Source organism: Quercus lobata, chromosome 2 (assembly GCF_001633185.2).
Source record: "Quercus lobata isolate SW786 chromosome 2, ValleyOak3.0 Primary Assembly, whole genome shotgun sequence".
NCBI lineage: Eukaryota > Viridiplantae > Streptophyta > Magnoliopsida > Fagales > Fagaceae > Quercus > Quercus lobata.
Genome location: NC_044905.1, coordinates 69,368,890 through 69,390,111, shown reverse-complemented (window position 1 = coordinate 69,390,111; position 21,222 = coordinate 69,368,890). Strand labels below are relative to the sequence as shown.

At 34.1% G+C, this 21,222-nt stretch overlaps 1 protein-coding gene and 1 long non-coding RNA gene across 2 annotated transcripts; one reads left to right on the top strand and one right to left on the bottom strand.

Moving 5' to 3' along the window:
- Window positions 1-364: 364 nt before the first annotated feature.
- Window positions 365-3,300, bottom strand: LOC115976348 (histone deacetylase 6). The gene is made up of 4 exons (XM_031097571.1): window positions 3,059-3,300; window positions 2,820-2,974; window positions 905-1,030; window positions 365-785 (listed from the first exon to the last, which is right to left on the bottom strand). The coding sequence occupies exons 1-4, from the start codon at window positions 3,101-3,103 to the stop codon at window positions 656-658; spliced, it is 456 nt and encodes a 151-aa protein (XP_030953431.1). The 5' UTR covers window positions 3,104-3,300; the 3' UTR covers window positions 365-655.
- Window positions 3,301-12,756: 9,456 nt separating this feature from the next.
- Window positions 12,757-14,976, top strand: LOC115978213. Its single transcript, XR_004088665.1, has 3 exons — window positions 12,757-12,897; window positions 13,506-13,558; window positions 14,618-14,976. It is a non-coding gene; the product is annotated as an uncharacterized LOC115978213 (long non-coding RNA).
- Window positions 14,977-21,222: the final 6,246 nt, after the last annotated feature.

Sequence of the window (21,222 nt, the reverse complement as noted above, 5' to 3'; positions counted from 1 at the left end):
CGATAAAACCCTATGCCCGCTTGTCCAGCATGTTCGAACAACCAAACATTAATGACATCCTCTAAAATGGCACGTTGTAGCATCTATATAAGGACCCTGTAATTTCATGCCTTGCGTTGTATAGTAGAGATTTTAATTGAAAGAAACACGTTTGATATACTACTCTTAACCTTTTGTGATGTGCATCAACATACAAAGAGACGTATAACTGTAGCTTGGCTACTGCTAGACATTGCCACAAAGCTGAGGATACCAGGGCAAGGCAACCAATTCAAAGAATGCCATACATACACAGGAAAAATTTGTGCAAACCTAAATTCTCATTTTGCAAGTGACTTGCAATGTGCCCACTATAATCATTCGATGGATCCATATGAGATTAAAAAAAGCCCTTTCATAGATGTGTTTACCTTTGGTCAGGTACAAAGATGGCTTGCATATCAGAAAGTCCAACTTATGCACTGGTCATATGACAATCATATATCAATAATCTTTTACAGTTTCCTATTTAGTGTTGGATTTAAGTGAGTAGTACAATGAATCTCCAGTCAGTTCAAACTCCAACCCTCCTATGCACCAAAAGGTAAACCTCAAACTTCCACAGCTTGATCATGAACCCTCAATCCCTAGCTTGACAATCTTGCAAGCTTAATTATTAGACTCTGCGAAATGGTGGAGCCTCACCAAATTTAAGAATGTAGGCTGTCTCATAAACAGGTCGCAGTTGCATAATCACTTGAGCATCCAAATAGGCATCACAGGAGAAACACCAAACTGACAGATCACTGTTTCCAAAAGTAAACAGAACACGACCAAGACAGCTTTGTAAAACATTGCGGAGAAAATTAAAAAAAAATTAAAGAAGACAATTTGAAGAAAATAATGCTAATTGTAATATGTATACCTGTAGCTGAGTGCCAGGCAATGATTTGACTGTTGAAAATGCTGCAGCATATGCTTGTTCACAAAACGGCTACAGAGCACGTCCTTACAGCATAAACATAACCAGTTCTCATTTGGGTGTTGGCACCTTTCATATGTCAGTGCTTCCACAGATTAGATAATGCAATATACAGTTCAACAGCCAAGCTTCGCTTAAGGTAATTAAATTATCATTGACATACATAGCAAAATATAAAGTCTAAATGTTTCTACAATTGAGGGCTTTTAAAGCACTAAGGTAGACTACAAAGGTGAGACATGAGTCATTACCTATAAATTACTCAAAAGATTAAACAATATTTAGAAAGACAGCAGTGAATATTCTAGTTTGAGCTTGCATCCGGTTTTAGTTTCATTATGTCAAGGTCACACATTTATAAAAGCAAGTATGCAATAAATTGTAAACAGAATACAAACCTTACTCAGATTCAACTGTATAGTTCAAATCAAACCTAGCTTTTGCAGAAAAATAAGGGGCCTTAATTCTTACTTTCAGTCCCAAATGGATCTGTGTTCTTCCTTTCATCTCAAAAATGTGTAAATTGTAAAATATTCTAAGATTTATAGGTAAATGAGTATAGAACTAGACAGCTTCACTTCTTAACAATGTTTTTTATTTTTTTGTAAAGACAAAGGTAAAATATATAACCATGCTCTCATGCTGTTTAATACAATACTATTGACACTATATAGGTTCCTATATTACAAATCACACCACAAGATAACACGATATGCAATTGTTCTAATAAAATTCTTGAACCTACAGACTCACTCACCCACATCACTCTGCAATGGGGTTACAAATTGTGTTCTTCTAATTGAATACTTTGACTACATGAGTCGACATTAACACGATCTATTTAGCAATCATGTCAAAACCGTAGAACATTAACATTGCCTGTTTAGTAAGTAGGTAGAAAACACATGATTCACGAAACACTTAATAAACATGTAGTATTATGTTGACAAAGACGACATATTTAGCTCATTTAATAAACAGGTTGTGTTGTATTGAGTCTATTAGCATAGACCTAACTCATTTCAACCCGTTTAAATATGAATATATGACTCAAAAATTGACAAGATTGACATTTATTTATTTATACGCACATAAATTACAATAATTTTAATTAAAAAGAAAAACAAATTCTATTCCATAATAACATCAATTAAAATACCGATAGCATATAATCTAAAAGTTTTAAGTTCAACCCAACGAACTTTCATCCAAATTAAAACACACAATTTTTAAGAAATATAAAATTAAATGAATCTTTTCCCCCTTTGTTTTTTGGTAGAAGGGCCAGTTAAAGACTTTCAACATTGTCCATAAGAAAAGGGAAAAAAAGAGAGTATCAACATAACCATTAAAAATTTGTTCAACTATTCACCTATACTTCAAATCCAAATTTATTTTGGAAAATGACACTTATTGATACGGGTTAAATAGGTTGGCGACAAAGCATGAATAATGAACCCAGTCTCTTCATCTTGATTGCGGGTTGAGCGAGTCAGCACAAAATTGACCCATTTATTAATCATGTCACGACCCATTTACACTAAACAGTAAACACTCACCAGCAAAAAATCATATGGTTTACACAGTTTGTGTCGAGCATTGCCATCCTTAATCTATAGACTATAATGATATAATCAACTAATCACCTAATCATAACCCGTGTGGGTCCAATTATTTTCATGCGAGTAATTTTAGTGAATGATTTCAATTGTTGAAATTGATGGAAGTAGTTGATCATAACAATTCTAAAACAAAATGGGTATGATTATAATTTTTTTTTAAATAAAAATAAATGTTTTGTAAAAAATGGAAATGGTAAAAGTAGAGTAGAGTTGGGGTGTGAGAAAAAGAAGTAAACCTGTAGCAAGGAGTATCGGGTGTGGGAATGTGAGCGAGGTCGGCCGACAGAGAGGCCAGATGGTCACAGCTCGTTCGAGCTTCAACCCAACCCGATTCCGCTCCGTATATTGATAGTAACTCTTCCTCTTCTTGCTGAAGTTGAACTTGGTGGCCCTGACTCAAGATTATTCAGAAACCCATATTATAATCTAATACAAAAAATAGAAGAAGAAGAAGAAGAATTGATGGTTTGATTACCTGTGGAGCAGAGGAAGAAGACGAACCAGTTTCTTGATTCGCCATTCAGAGAGAGAGAGAGAGAGAGAGAAACCGTAGTGTTAACTTTCAGCAATCGCGTGGAAGCTGAAACGTCAGGTAAAACGACGACACTTCGCTCATTGGGCTTTTGATTTCCGAGCTAAAGTTCTATATCCTATCTTTGTTAAAAACATTGTTAAATTTGTAAGGGAAGCCGGGATGTTTTTGTGACAAGGGCTGAAAATGCGAGAACAGTCTAAATCTCTCATTGTGGAGAATCAAGTCCAAAATTTTAAATGTATAATGAATAAAAGGCTAATGGTGATTTGATAAAAGAATCAAAATACTAATAACAAAAGTGAAGAAAAAGCATAAAAATATAACAAGTTTGAAACTTCGACCCACAATTACCGAGAAGAGAAAATTGAGAGAGATTGTGGGAAAGAGAGGGAAGGTTCCCCTGTACCCATATTTCTACTCCTAAGGTTCAGAATTGTGAGAATGTTTTTTGGTTCAATGGATTTTTGCTCTTAAGTTTCAGCTCTATGGGGAAAACGTGATTCAACAGGTCTGAAACTTTGACCCACAGTCACCAAGAAGAGAAAATTGAAAGAGGTTGTGAGGAAGAGAGAGAAAGTTCCCTTGTACCCATATTTCCACCCTCAAACTTCGGAATTGTGAGATTATTGACTGGCTGAACGGGCTTTTACTCTGAAGTTTCAGGTCTATGAGTAGAACGTGTTTAGTTCCTTTTGAATTTGATTGAGGCATTTTGTATTGAACTTGGGGTGCTCTAAGTGACTGTTTTTGGTCAATAGAAGAGGCTTTAAACCTCAAGGTATCAATCAAAGAAGATATGGTTAGATTTGATTTAATTGAGTAAGAGGGATATCTTACTTTTTGCATAATTTGGGAAATAAAATAGCCTAAATTCATGGGTTGATGTTTCATAGGCATGGCAGGTCCTTGGAGATTGTATTTGGTTGTTGCAACAGACAAGGCCAGCCACTTAGGGTTAGCTTTGTGTTTTAGGGAAAAAAATGGTAGAGCAGAAAAGTTGGGCTACAATCACCCAGAACATAAAAGTTGTTTTGGGGTGGAAATTTTGGATACAAAACTGCTTCCATGAGCCTGAGGTGCTACCAATGTCTCTTGCCCACTTGGTAGCACGCATGGCCTGGGCTCATGCAAAAGGTTCAAAAGGAATTGACCCATACCCTCCAAACTACACTTCCTCAATTTCCCCCAATAAGTAGCATGGGCTTGGGCAATGCTTAAAAGAATAAAATATAATATAATACATGAATTGAGCCCATAAAGAAGTCGGGCTTGGTTGAATCAGGTTTGTAGAAAATGTTTCACGAAAATGGGTATTAACAATGGGTAATTGCAGTAAATCCACATGTGATTTGACCAGTTTTGACTAAGCCACCTACATTTTAAAAATTGTCACTTAACCTACCAGATGTGGATTTAAAAAAAATTAAAATAAAATAACACTAATTTTCAAACAATTTTGTTAGTTAGCACGTTTTTAAAACAATTTAGGAAACTAACATCTCGAGTGTAATAAACTCGATTTCGGTGTCTAAATCAAGTACAATGAACTCGATTTCAACATAGAACTCGACCCTATTGGACTCGATTTTGTTGAAATTTCAGAGGAATTCTTACCTTCAATAAACTCTAGCAAAACTCAACTCCAGGAAAACCCAGGTCTAAACCAATCCGAGCAAAACCCAAGTGAGCTTCGGTGTCCTCACATTTCCGATCCGATCCCAGCAACTCCAGCAAAACCTGTCCAATCTGATCCGAGCAAAACCCCAGGTGGGTCTTGGGTTTGTTAATTTCATTGTTTCTCTTTGGTTGTTGTGTTTGATTGTTGGAGAAGAAGAGTTTTGGAAATGAGTTGTTGTGTTTGATTGTTTGAGAAGAAGATTTTTTGGTTTTTCTCTTCGTTGTTTTTGTTTATGTTATGAGTACCGAAATCGAGTCTATAAGGCTTGATTTCAATTTGCCAGAAAACGAGTCTGGTGGACTCGAGTTTAGCATTCCAAAATCGAGTTTGTTACACTTGAGATGTTAGTTTCCTAAATAGTTTTGAAAACGTGCTAACTAACGAAATTGTTTGAAAATCAGTGTTATTTTGAAAAAAAATGCTCACCTGGGTTCTGTTAGACCGCCATTACCCACCTTTCCTATTGCAGTTAGAAAAACATAAAAGAAAACAGATCAAACACCTCTCAAGAAAACTTTCTCACACTATTTTCTTGGAACTTATTAACACAGGGACAGGCTCCCCTCCCGTTTATAACTCTCCTGTTTTCTCCCGTTTTAATTTAAATGACTGACACGTAGCCTACATAAAATCCAAGGGTTGAAAAATGTTCACCTCATATTAAGCTTTTTCTCTCACTTTTTTTTCCCTTCGTTGCCTCTTTCTTTGACCAAGATCATCATCCTCAACATCTCTTGCTCGCTCTCTCATCTTCCAAACTTCTTATTATCAGAAAGTGAGTTCTCAGAGATCATCATCCTCAACATTTGGTGGACTTCTGGATGGTGGCAATTTGGACTGAAGCGGGATTCACTTCCTTTCCTCAAAAAATAGAACATGAATTTTATATTTTATCTCATCAATTTTCGATGTCTTAGAGTTCCCATTGTTATGACTTCTCATTTTCCCAGAAAATAAAAAAGATCAATTAGCCTATGATAGTGTTTGCAATGAAGTAAAAAATTGTTAACAGACAAATCCAAATATGCCTCTTTCTCCGACCAACATCATTACTGACATTTGCGTCTAGATCAGAGCAAATCACTTATGAGGCTCTAACTTACAATCTCAACACAGTTTCTCTCTTTATATCACCACGCCACAACAATAGCAAATTAGCAATGGCCTAACCCCAGCTCATACCAAATTCACTACCCATCAGAAGTCCCACTCCAAAAATCCATATCACCTCTGATCTAATTTTCTGCAACCACTGGCTGAAGAAAAAAAAAAAATCACTTGTAAGCCATTAATCACACACAGTGCCCAACCCATATTCATTCAATCAGTATCTGCAAATGCCAAAGAAACCAACTCATACCCATCTACCCAACTGGAGGACCTCCCTGTTTAGTTTCGCAATGCCACCAAACCAAGTCTTGATGCTCTCAGCCATTAATATCACTACCGCTTTAGTCCAAACTGCCACCATCCACCAAAGGATGAGGGCGATGTTGCTGATCGGCGAAAGAGGCAGATAAGAGAGAGTTAAAAAGAGAGAGAGAGAGAGAGAGAGAGAGAGAGAGAAAGAGAGAGAGAAAACTTAATATGTCATGGATGTTTTTTAACCCTTGGATTTTATGTGGGCTACGTGTCAATCATCTAAATTAAAACGGAAGAAAACAGAAGAGTTATAAACGGGAGGGGAGCCTGTCCCATTAACACAAGATTAGATTACTACAACTACTTTTTCTTTGTTTTGTTTGTGTATAAATTACTCCACAAAGACACACAGATTATTCATCAAAGAAAAAAAGAGACACAAAAGAGACTAACAAAGTGCTCAAATCTCGCTACCACCGCTTTCCGCTTCTTCGATCTCTGCTGATCTCGATAGTCACATTGCTCTGCTGCTCGCCGCTGCTCCGATCTCGTGAGTTGAATGCTCCCTCTTCTCACGATTTTGTTTTTCTTGTTTCTTTGTTTTCACAACAGTAGTGGTGTTGGAGGTGGTAGTTTGGTGAGGTTATGACTTGATGGTTTAGTGAGTTGGCTGTGGTGTTGGATTTGCTGGGTTGTTGGGTTTTTTTTGCATATTTTTTTTCTTTACAAATTTGGGTTGTTTTACTGAACCCACAAAAGAGAAAAGGTTGGAGTTTTAGAGATAGAGAGCCTAGGCTAAAGATAGAGAGAGATAAGGGAGAGATCGAAGCAGCGTTTTGATATAATTTCACTTTAACAACTATTTCTCTAGTCTTTATGGGCCTGTTTGGTATGTGAATAAAATAACGGTTTTCAATGTTTAAACATTGAAAACTGTGGTTCTAAAAAACACAACACGTTTGGTAATGGTGTTTTTTAGAAGTGTTTGAGTTACGTTGCTCATTTTAGGGTGTTTAAATACTAAATTTGGAAAACTCCTCTTATCAGTTTTCAGATTTCAAATAACGTTGCTCAATGGTACTTTTGTAAATATTTTGAAAAACATGGGGCCTACTTGATTAAACAACACATAAAGCTTCCTTCTTTAATTCTAACTAGGGGGCCCACTTGTTAGCTTTTCTAAGAAAAAACATGCACATACCAAACACATAATTATGTTTTTCCACACATTGAAACATGTTATTTGAAACATAGTACCAATCGCATTTTTTGCTTTATGAATACTGTAAACACGTGTTTTCATAACATTTTTTAAATCACAGTTTTCACATCATTTGAAACAAGCAACCTCAACGCCTTTTAAGTATTGCCTAGTCACATAGTAAGTCCTCTCTTTTTCATTTAGTGTAAATAAATTTCTTTTTTTATTTATTTTAATCTTAAGAATTAGGATTTATAACAATTTTCTTATATACACTTGAAGAGAGAGACAAATGTGTCTGTAACAAGTGTGTAGCGAGGATGAAGATGAACACTTGAGATTGAGACCGCATGGAGAAGTGAAAAAAAAAAAAAAAAAAACCAAAAGCGGCAACCAAAGAGAAGAAACAAAAGCTACGGAAGAGAGAAAAAAAAAGTCTCATTTTAATGTTAACATCGGGGGTTATCTCACTTAAAAGAGAGAGGCCAGCTGTCCAAATTTTATTGGTGGAATATGAAGTGGAGCACAATATATGAGACAAAAGATTTAGACTCCACATTTGGGTATAAAATACATTTAGTTAGTTAGTTAGTTACAATCCCAAGCATGTTAATCACGGATAATTCTACCGTACCCCCCTTTTCTTTTTTTTTGGGTACAATACCCACTAGTAGGCGCCTAATTACCAAATCCTCACACTTGATAGTTTCATTCTCACATTGTGTAGTTCCAACATCACATGTGATAGTTCTTTTGTCACATTTGGTGGTTCCCTTATTTTTTTTCTCACATTTGATGGTTTCATCCTCACATTGTACAGTTCCAACATCACATGTGACAGTTCTTTTGTCACATTTGGTGGTTTCCTTATTGTTTCTCACATTTGACGGTTCCATCCTAATATTGTGTAGTTTCAATATCACATTTGACAGTACTTTTGTTATATTTGATAGTTTCTTTTTTTTTTCCACAATTGACGGTTTCATCCTCACATTGTGCAGTTCTAACATCACATATGACAGTTCTTTTGTCACATTTTGTGGTTCCCTTAATTTTTTTCTTACATTTGACGATTCCATTATCACATTGTGCATATCCAACATCATATTTGGTGGTTCCTTTATTTTTTTTCTCACATTTGATGGTTCCATTCTTACATTGTGCAGTATTAACATCACATGTGATTGTATTTTTGTCACATTCGGTGATTCCTTTATTTTTTTTCTCACATTTGATGGTTTCATTATTACATTAGGCAGTACTAACATCACATATGACTGTACTTTTGCCACATTTGGTTGTACCCTTTTTTTTCTCACATTTGATAGTTTCGCCGTCACATTGGGCAGTACCAACATCACTTGTGACTATACTTTTGTCACATTCAATGGTTCTCTTATGTTTTACTCACATTTGACAGTTTCGTTTTCACATTAAGCAGAACCAATACTACATACAAGTGTAGCCAACCCAATCAAACCCCACTGAATTACCTAATAATCGACGAATATATATAACAAAAATATTCCTAAAACCTCTAAAATTTCCGAAATACCCTTAAATATACTAAAATTACCAAAACACATCCAAACACTTAAAAATGACCAAAATAACCCCAAAAATCTCAAAAATTACTAAGATATCCTTAAAATCTAAAAAATGACCAAAATGACCCTAAAACCTAAAAAATGATTGAAATACCCTCTAAACCTAAAAAATAATCGAAATACCCTTCGATACTAAAAAAAAGACCTAAATTACTATGAAACCTAAAAAATGACTAAAATTACCTTGTAACTTAAAAAGTGACTGTAATGCCCTTAGAACATAGAAAATGACCATAATGCTCCTTAAATCTAAAAAAATAACCGAAATACCCACAAAATCCCAAAAATGACTGAAATAACCCTGAAACCTTAAAAAAATTTGAAATACCCTTGAAACCTATAAAATGACCAAAATACTTTATAAAACTTGAAAATGACCAAAATACCCCTTGAAAACCTCAACAATTACCAGAATACCCTTTGAACCTAAAAAATGATCAAAATATTTTTAGAACCTAAAAAAATGATCAATGAACCTAAAAAATGACTAAAATTACCCTAAAACATAAATAAATAAATAAATAAAGAAGAAGATCAAAAAAACCTAAAAAAAAAACCTAAAAAATTATCAAAATACCCTTTGAATATGGAAAATGACTGTAATGCCCTTATACTTAGAGACTATCTACAATACCCTTAGAAATTTAAAAATGACCGAAATACCTTTAGTACCTAAAAAATGACTAAAATGACCTTGAAAACTTTAGAAAGGACTGAAATGTCCTTAAAACCTAAAAAATGACCAAAATACCCCCAATTTCCCTCTAAAATTACCGAAATACCCTTAGAATCTAAAAAATGACTGAAATGACCTTGAAACCTAAACTGACTAAAATACCCTTAGAATTGACAACGTTTAGATCTATACGATATTGATGATTTGTTTTATGCTTTTTGCTTATATGATATGGAAAAAGGATTGAAATTGTTAACTTATAAAAAATATAATTTCCTTTAAGCTTCAGAATTTAGATACCCACCTTAATTCCTTAGTGTAAGCAAGACCTATTTACTAGTAGTTGAAACTTAGTTATCTAATTTATGGTCTTGTTTTCTTTTAGTTGCTTCAGTCTCTATCCCCTCCTTTACACACACACAAGCTCTTATTGGAATGGATATTGAGAAATAGAGAGACATCGATAATGATGACAGTTTTCCTCCATCTCAAGATACAACATTAATGTTTTTGAATCAATCCAAAGAGGCAACTTAAGGCCCCAAAATTTTAGAGAAGGCTCTAGTGTTATTGTCCTTAATCGTATGCTAGACAAGTTGGCATCATACCTATGATTCATTATTTCAGTGTGAATACATGATAATGGAGCTACATGCATCATGTACCCCACAAGAAATCACTAAGTTTAGGGAAGATTGAAAATGTTGGGAAAATTAAAAACGTAGAAAGATTTTAATCTTTCAAAATTCATCTTCCGTTGATGTAAATAATGTACATACAAGTTACAGTGTCTTTGACAAAATTTTAAACGTAATCTCTTTCTCCCTCTCTCAACCTTCAATGAGCTTTTGTTCATTGGGTTGACATCATTAAAATACTAAAATTAGTAAAATTAACAATATCAAACAAAGCCAATCTCTTAGCTATTTGTATTGAAAAATTTCTCATCCATTTGTATCTAAACAATTTTGACAAAAGCAACTCTAGTAGCAGTGGTAGCTTTATTTGCAGCAATCTCTGCAGTTTTTCTCGTAGCCTGCAATTTTATCACATAAAGAAATGTGACAGTGTGAGTAGGAACAACAGTTGACAATAAGGAACATGAAAATATTGAACCAATAGGATATTAATGTCAATAAATACCTAAACTGCTCAAAGGACTGTATCAGTTAGTTAGTGGGGGTAAAACATGCTTAAGGGTGCTAGCATCTTATTAACCGCATCTTTTTTCTACCTTTTGGAATGTATACATACCATATTCCTGCTTAAAACTTTCATGCCACGGCCCCTCATAATAGTGACCATTAACAAAGTGATAGATGCCAAATACATGGATATCATTTGTCACAATCATTATATCTGAAAATGAGTTATGGGCATCCAAACAAATGGTGAATGAAAGACCAATTTAACAGGATAGACATATATGTCTATGTTTGAAATGGATACCAAAATAACGCAAAGTATTATGTAATGGGTAGGTAGTCAAGGTGTCATCACAGAAAATTACTAAAACTATATGGTCAATATAAGGTACATGGACATTAACTATGTTAAATGGCCTTTAACATGGATCTGCAGGTAGTATTTTGGACATATGTTATGCTATGATATTGGAACCAAGACTCACAATTTTCTAAGGTCAGTATCATATTAGAAATCTGTCCAAGTCTAAAATCCCTCCATACTGCAAGTCGTGCCAACATAAAAGCATGATCTCAAGATTAAGCATCTAGTTTTGTGAGAGTGTCAACACAAAAGCATTTACCATACACCCAAATAACAAAATCCAACCTTAAAGTGTATTTACATCAGATCCAACTTCCCTTTGATTAGGCTCTACACAAAAACATTATGGTCTTCTATGAGAGTTTCCCCAACTTCAATCACATTCTCATAAAAATGTGCACAATCTATGTGACAATATCCAACTGCCTATGTCTTTTTACAGCTTCTCCACAGAGTTCTCCATTGCTCTTCCATGATTCAAGTCCAATAGCTGGAATTCTAGTTCTTGTATTAATACAAAGTAACATCCTGGTATTCCACTAATTCCTTTTATTTCCTCAAACTTTTCAGATTGAATAAATGGCCAAAATAGATAGCTATAATGATCCAATTGCCCCAAATCACAAAGGTCCAGTAATCAACTTTAATTCCAACAAGTCAAGCTATTTACATAGATGGTATGTTAAATAATATAATGAAATACATCTCTTATCCAAGATCTTAAGAATGAAATTTTGATATGAAAGGAGGAGTCTCCTTTCACCCACCCCGTACCCAATAGCCGCAAGAAAAATGAAGTATTCTACCATATCGAATGGAGCAGTCATGTGCAAACAACACTAAAAATTTGAAAAGGGGTGTTAAGGTACAATTTTTTTCATTCATGCCACGTGACCTAATCCTATTTAATCACATTTATTTATTTGCCAAAAATACCAAAATTTCACCCAAAAATTATTTTGGGCCTCCATGAATATTTCTCATCCCATTGGCCCACAAATATTTCCTACCTCAATATCTAAATTGGGCCACGATATAAACCATCACAGAAGCCCAAAACTCATCTCTTATCCAGTTTCATTATCATTATTTAGCTAAACCCAAAAACCGCCCTACAAGCCCAATGCACACATCCCATTTTTTCAAAGCCCAAGACTACTTATACTTGGCAATATTTCAAAAATCCATGATTCAAGTCCATGGCAAAACAATTTTATTAATAGAATTCAAATCCATAATCAAAGTTCATGTTTTAAACCCATGGCAATTTTATCAATAGAATTCAAATCCCATAAGCAAAGCCCATGGTTCAAGCTCATGACAATTTATTTATCAAAAGCTCAATTCAAATTAGTAATATTAAAAGCCCAATTCACATTAGTAATATCAATAAACCAATTCACATTGGCAATATATCTTTAACGACCCAGTCAACACCAAAAAAAAAAAAAAAAAAAAAATGTAAGGTCAGATTTTAAGTTCCCACATGCCCCACCTAACCCCACTACCCATCATTCTCAACCACTCATTTTCACACTATCCATCTTCTCTCTTTTGGCCGGCTCTATCTTTTCTTTCTTTCATTTTTCTTTCTTTTCTCTTTACTTAAACACACACACACACACTCACTTCCACACTCACCCGCCGGCCTCCACTCCAAACCACACCATCTCACCATCATTTTTCCGGCAAGATCACCGGAAAAATACTTAGTAACTCCAAAGCATCTTCATCATTTTATTTGAGGTAAAAGTTCTAATCTTTTTTTGATGGGTATTATGTTCTTGTTTGAGGTTATTTTACCCAAGCTTTAATAATGATATTCGTGTGATTTAAGAGCTTTAATAATGATATTCATGTGTTTATATGTATGGGTTTTGGTCTTGGTGGATGTATTTGATGAGTGAGTTCATGATTTTTACAATGATGGCTATCTAAGGCTTGTTATGCTGAAAATTTAGAGGTTTTGAGTTATAACATGTGATAGATGGTGAATATAATTTTTATTGATTATTTGGAGCTAGTTAAAAATTTAAATTGTTTGTCTTGGAGAAAATTATGATTTTGGTGTCATGGGTCACTTGATGATGTTATATAAATCTTGTGGGAAGTATTTATAAAGTGTGGAGGTTTTGATGTTAGATATGACACCTTGAATGATTTATGAGTATAAATGGGAGTCTATGCCTTGCAAATTAAAGTGTTTTGAGAAATTTTGGAAGTGGAATACATTACATGTGAGGTTGAATACTAGGCTTACCTAATTAAGTTCTTACTTGGCAATTCCTAATTTGTAGTTAGATACAATTTCAAGCTTTGTGCTTATTGTGATAGGTTTGCTTGATATTGTTTAGGTTCTAGCTAATCTCCCTCGGAGCTTGGAGAATTAGGATTTTGCGATTGCGAGGTAAGTAGCTTTTTAATGGGATATTGAAAAATAACCATGTTGTATAAATTTTGTTTTTGGGTTAGACACGCTTTTGGAAACTAATATTATGGAAACTATATTTTCCTAAAAACTATTGTGTCGTAACCTTAATATATATATATATATATATGATTATATATGAAAATGCATCATATTTGGTATTGCGTTTGGGAAAATGTATGAATTGTTGATATGGAAAAATGAGCATCTTTTATTTAATCTTTGATAAGGAAATCTTGGATGTTATGGTATATTAGAAAATTTAAAGATGCTTATCTTGTCTTAGTAGTTGGGAAATTGATAGAAAATCTGTTTGACAAGAATGAAGTTGAAACCTTACAAACTTTGTAGAAGTGAGATTATTTAAGGTTTTTTTTGAAACTACCTGGATATAAACTATGTGTTTCAAAGTAATGTAACTTGTGAGTTGTTTTAACACCATGCCACGTGTGATTTCCCGGTGATCACCCGATTTGGTTTCCTTAGTCTTTGTGACAATGGAATCAAATTTAGGTCAGTGCCCTTTCACTTTGGATGACGCGTTCTTCCCTGCTATCCATGGGGGTAAGAGGTTCCTTGATTGTGTGTGGGTGAGGCTGCTGTTCATGGGGCCAAGAGACCATATGCAAGAGAGGTCCTATTTGACGTGCGCCCTCTGCTGCCTAGGGGGGAGAGAAAAACCTTGAGGGTATGAGTGAGGCTGTTGTCCATGGGGCCAAGAGTCTGCATACCAGAGAGGACAATATCATGCTAGTGTGAATGGGTGGATCCCCTGACCGGTCTATGTGGTAGTATGGTATATTTATGATAAATTACCGTATGTTAGATTTTATGGCTTTGGAAATTATATGATTAGTGCTCACAGATTATAGTATATAGTTTCAAGGTATTTACTTTGAGAAATTTTGTGTTTCATTATTAAATCATTCTTGTCATATTATTATTATTATTGAAGATGAAACTTGCATTTCCTCCACCCCCATTAAATATGCTACTTACTGGGCTCTGTCTCATTCCATTATTTTATAAACTTTTCAGAGTAGGCAACAATCTTTTGAGACAGCTTTTTGGTGGCTAATAGTAGTTAGACTAGCTACTGATGGAGGCTGAACTTTTGTAATGGATATATTAGATGGTGTACATCTTAGACTAGGTTTGACTCATTCTTTTGTATATTATAGTGGTTATGACTGTATTCCCACTGATGGGACAAGCTGTTGATATGTATTTGTTTATTCAGACCTCTATTCTTTTGTGGCCAATGGTCCTTGTAATTAATGCTTAGAGCTCTGACTTATTCTGAGAGTATATTCTATGGGATTATTATGATAATTCTTGATGTTGGCACTTGATAGGATTTATGTGGATTGAATTGTCAAAAAGGAAAATTTTACAGGTACTTGAGACGTCTTTCTCATGCTTTGGACCCTTTGGGGTTTGGGGCGTGACAATATCAAGAGCCCAATTCTCATTGACAATATCAAAGCTCAATTCTCATTAGTAATATCAAAAGTCCAATTCTTATTGGCAATATCAAAAGCTCAATTCTCATTGGCAATATATCAAAAGCCAAATTCTCATTAGCAGTAATATCAAAAGCCAAATTTTCATTAACAGCAATATCTAAAACCCAATTCTCATTGGCAATATCAAAAAGCCAATTCTCATTGGCAACATCAAAAGCCAATTCCCATTGGCAACATCAAAAGCCAATTCCCATTGGCAATATCAAAAGTCCAATTCTTATTGGCAATATCAAAAGCTCAATTTACGTTGGCACTATTACAAGCCCAAGATAACTACTTGGCACTATTTTATCAAAAGCTCAAGACTATTAAAACTTGGCAAAATACTATATCATAAGTATTTCACTTAAAGTCCAATGATGAACAATGTTTTAAGTTCTTAAAACTATTACTATAATATTACAAGCTCATGAAATCTATGACAATAATCTATTTTCAAAACCCATGGCAATCATCTTATACAAACTCATGGAAAGTTGTGATTATTTTTCTTAAACCCATGACATTTATTTATTTCATACCATATTATAAACTCATGAAATTTATATAAGAACCCATGGTCACTATTTATCTTATATCACAACATTCATAATATTTATTTCCAAAACTCATGATAATTATTCACCTTACAAGCCCATTATGATTATCTATAGAAAAATCCATGAGAATATCAAATATTCCACTATAGTGGTTGTTACCATATTTTATTTGAAACCCATGGTAAATATTATTCATAAGAAACATTTGAGGTTACTATTTAAAAGTCTCAAAGAAAATATCATTTACAAAATAATCAATGGCAAAAATTATAAGAAACTATACAAGTTGTTATTTAAAGCCTATGGAAATTAATACCCAAAACCTATTATAAATATTTATTAAAGCTCATGAATACATTTCATTTTTACTAACAACTAAAGCCCATGTGGAATAAATATTCATGGCAATATATGGTAGCTTTGTCCATTTTGTAGGGCTTACAATGAGAAAGCAAAAGGATAGGCCCAAGTGGAGAGAACTACCAAGTTAGCGGCCCACCAAAATACCCAACCCTCATGGCCAAGCACAAACTGAAATCTCAACCAAAACAACCTATGTGTGCAAACTGACCCAGCTAGAGAACTCTCTTTAGTTTTGCCTTCCGCAGGAGATCACCCCGAGAAGAAACCAAACTCCTAAACCAAGGACGGACCTAGGTGGGGGCCCGGGCCCCCCTCTGGGTCCATATATATATATATATATATATTTTTTTTTTTTTATGGGTCCAAATTTTTTTTTTAATAGTTATAATATTTTTCATTTTTGTACTTAGGTCCCTTTTTCCACAATAAGCCTAATTAGTCTCACCCAAATTGCAACTATCCAACAAAAAAACTTAATAAAAATAGTAAAAATATTCACAATGGTGATTGTATTTTAGCAAAAAAAAACTATTTTATTACCAAAGAACCAAAAAATCATGTGTTATTGGAGAAGTTAAAGCTAAATTTTTTGTAATTACAGTAAACTGGTATAAATACCAGTTGACTGTAGCAAGTTGTTAAAAATAAAATAAAATATTTTATTAAGATTATATCTTTTCTTTCAATTAAAAAACTCAAATTTTCTCGCTTCTTTTAAATGAAATTATTAAAAAAAAATAGAACATTTGATATTGGGTGTATTGTAAAGTGAGGTGGTAAAATAGATAAAGTAACTTTTTAAAGTGCTAAAAACTAAAATTTTTAGCACCACCAATGTGAATGCTCTAACTTCAACCAAAAAAAAAGAAAAAAAAAATCCTAGCCAACCTAGTATTAAAAAAAGACATTATTTTGTTTTTTTTTTTTTTTTGTCTTTGTTGGTAAATGATTACATCTTAATGTATTTAGAAACTGCGATTTTGAGTATTTATAATTTTTTAATACTATATAGATGCCTATTTAGAGTTTGTTTTTTTTTTTTTTTTTTTTTTTTTTTTTTTTTTTTTTATACTTTGGCCCCTGCTAGCTTAAAATCCTGGGTCCGTCCCTGTCCTAAACCAAATTAGGAGCTAGCCATCTGTCCCATCAGCCTTTCTGCCACTGCCAATTCTGACGTGAACAGAACCAGAGGTTAGGTTGACACCTAAAAGCTAATGGGTAATAAATACCCTTCTTCTCCAAGTTTTGGTCACAACTCAAGGAAGCCATAACCAAGACTTCCAAGCTCATGAAATCCTCAACTAAATAGTTTATTTTATTGCTAAAAATGTATGTAATTGATTCACGAACCAAGCTCATGAATCCTAAAAGGGGAAAATTAGGGAAAAGTTGTTTGGAGGGCATAAAGGAGTGTCTAGCAGAAGCTCTAATAGAGGGCATCAATGGTTGACACCTAACTTAGAGTGTCAACCAACCCTCTTGAGCTTTGATCCTAGTTGCAGCAAGTAAGATCTCTAGTCCTCATACTTGTCCTAATCTTATTTGATGAAATTAATCGCAAAATCCCAGTATTTAATGCCTAGACTAGGAGCATCTCAACCTCCAGCTGCATTACCCAAATTAGGGGTGACAATTTGTGTTCACGTGTCGGGTTGAGTTGTGAGTATTATGTTATATGGGTCAACATGAACCCGGCATGTTTACTAAACGGATCAACATTTCTCAACCCTAACACGACCTGTTTATTAAACGGATAACCCGACACGACACTTTTAACCTGTTTAATTAGCAGGTTATGTTAGGGTCGACACAAATGACCTATTTATTAACCTGTTTAACTAATAGGTCATAACTAACCTGAATAACTTGTGTGATTAATAGGTCATACCTAATCCAAATAACCTATTATCAATTCCCATATATCTCTTCTCAAAAAAAAAAAAAAAAATCTCATATATCTAAAATTATATTATTACCATATATCAACTTACATGGCATATCAAAATACACATGATGATAAAATTTAAATCCAACCAACCAAAAGACATCTAAATTAAGAGACTGTATTAGAAGAGATTGAGGGTTCCATTCAAGAGGTGTCTCCCTTGTGCTCATTCTTATTGATATTCATCATTATATCTTCAGCATACATTCAAATGGTGCTTTAAATTTCCAATACCATATACTCCAACAGCAATATATTCCTTTCCGCAATTTTTGCATTTGCAAATAGGCTTTTCTCCATCTTTTGTAGGAAGCATATGAAAGAAATGTCAAACACTTGAAATCCCCCTCCTTTTGTTGTCTTTATTATTTGTCTTAGTCTTAGACTTAGACTTCTTTGGAGGAGGAAGTTCAGCCAATTCATCAAGTTTATCTTTTAAGTCAATGTCTTCACCATCATTTTTAGTGTCAATAAGCTGCATCTCATCATTTTCCATCTAGAAAAATTTAAAGAGAAATTATTAAGCAGAAAATTAGTAATTCTGAGATGACAGAAACAAATAAACTTGAAAAGAAATCATAAAGCACGACAAATAATTTTAAAATTAACAAAAAAAGAAACAAATCTATTATTAGTACTAAATAGTTAACAGTATAGTGATTCGTAAAGCTATTAGTACTAAATGGTTGCTCTGTCTAGAAAGTCCCCATATGTTCAAACTGCTCATAGGGCTAATGTGATTTGTAAAACCACTGTACTTGATGTCATGAGAAGACTTCTGTAGACAAAGAATATTATGGTTTCCTCATATGCTCGAACAAAAAAAAAACAATATAGTGAATAGTGATTAACACACCTAAAAAAAAAAAAGAAAAACCCAAACGCATCTTCAATTATTTTATTTTAAGAGGACAAAAAAAACTAGAAAGTCATGTGATGAGAAATAGGTGTGTGGCTATGGAATTTTTTTGTTTAAAAAATATAAAATATCTCATGCTCTAGTCTCTTCCCCAAACAGATAACACAAACACACCACAGCTCTCTTTAGCCTTTTCAGTTCATCTCTCTCCCCGCTTTTCTTACTCTTTTTTTTTTTCCTTTATGAGAATCTCACTTCTCAATCTCTCTTACAAAAAATAGAATCGAGCAAATCTCCCTTCCCATTTCAGTTCTCTTCCTAAGCTAGCTGATCTAGCAATGACAAATCTAATATCTAAGGCTTGAGTTTTTGGCATTATAGAACCATTCACTCTGTTTTTTTTTAACTAAAATAATTCATGATTTTCAACTTGGAAAAGTAACAAATTTTTTTGCAAAAGTGGTGTGTGTAAAATTGTAAATGAGTGTGAGAAATAGATGTTGTTCATATACCTTGCTAGTGGATTCGTCAGTTGAAAGCTGAAGAAAGAGGAGAATTGGTGAAGCTATGAACCCCGTGAAGGAGAAGAGAGAGCAGAGAGGCAACTACGGTTTTAAGGAGAAGAGATAGTAGTGGAGGCAGATAGGGATTTGAAAGGAAGATAGAGTAGAGGGTTAAGAGACATGCGGACGGCTAAGTTTTGATTTTAAATAATGTAGAATCTGTAGAGAAGAAAGAGGAGTGGTTTGAGTTTTGAGTAGAAGAAGAAGAGTCAGAGAGTTAAGGCTGATGATAAAAATGAAAAGACAGAGTGAGAAAGGCATGACTGAGATCTGGTAGTGAGGGAGGAGAATAAGGGAATAGGAAAGCTTATATACCTAGGTTTATAAGGGTAAATTGGTGAAATTACCTTTATAAGTTAATCGGGCCAAACAGGTTCACATGTTGAACACGAACACGACCCGTTTAGTAAACGGGTCAGTTGTATTGACCCGAATATGACCCGAACCCGTTTAGCCTTAACCCATGACCTATTTATAAACGGGTTAGTCGTGTCGGGTTCACAGGTTGTGTCAGATTTTGCCACCCCTAACACAAATAAGCAAAACATCCAAAAAGCAAGTCTCACCATTTTGGGCCAAATCTCAAAAGAGATATTTTGGGATTTTGCAACTGTCAAACCTTGTCCTCTTCTAACTTTTGCTAATCAATCCATTAAGCTTCATTATAAAAGGAACTACCATCAACTCATCAAGGGGACAAGATCTTATCATAAAATTCCTCACCCATCATACTATTTTCAGCTCACAAATCAGTCATTTAGTTCATAAATCAACTTTTGATCCTTAAATACACATGTACACTTACCCACAAACATCCCATTCCATCTTCTCTAAAAATCCCAACACCTTAAAATAGTCATAAACAACCCTCTTTACACCATATCTGAAAATGGCTAAACACCACTTCATCTCTCTTTCATATTTCCATACATTCACTCATACTTTCCATAAAGTAACTCCCACCACTTATTATACGCATATTCAACATTATGGGCATGATATGACACATGGAGATCTTATTTAAACATTTGCTGCACTAGATGGACACTCTTTCTCTCCCATTATTCCATCCTATTTTTTCCTCTTTTACTTGTAATTATAAAGCCTTTAATCCTTTTTTTTTTTCCTATTATAATGAAGACCATAATGTCTTGGATACTAAGGGAGTTTTCCCTCATGTTCACTTAATAATAATGAGGAAAATATATGATTTTCATCATGTAAACACATTTATTGACTAATCAGATATTACTGTTGGAGGTCTGTCATATTCACTACTGGACCATTTTTCCTCTTATGTATTTGTTACAAATGGGCCACTTTTATATTAATTGAATATGGAGGAAATGCATAATTTTTATTGTGTGTATACATTTATTAATTTCCAGACATCTACCGCTGGACATTTCTCCTGTTTACCGCTGGACTATTATTTAAGCACTTGTAGTTGTGGGTCATCCTTTATGCTATGCAAGAGATATTTTTGGGGCCTTATTATAATATTTGTTGGATGCAACCCAGACCTTGAGCAAAAATGGGTCTTTCACACTTCACCGATAGCCTTTAGATCATATTCTAAGCTCAAAGTGGAGTTTCGGTCTTGGCTTCCCAAATATCATATTGGCGATGAAAAAAAAGCCCCCAACAAGGGCTAATTACAATAAACCCACCCATGGTTTGACCCAAAATCACTTTGCTTACCCGTGGTTTGAAAAGTGTCACTTTACCCACTTGAGTTTCCCATAACCCACCACTATTAAAAACAGGGGTAAATGTGTATTTCTACTCCCCTTTTATGTCTCTCTTCTCCAAAAACTTTAAATTATATATAAAAAAATAAAAACATTA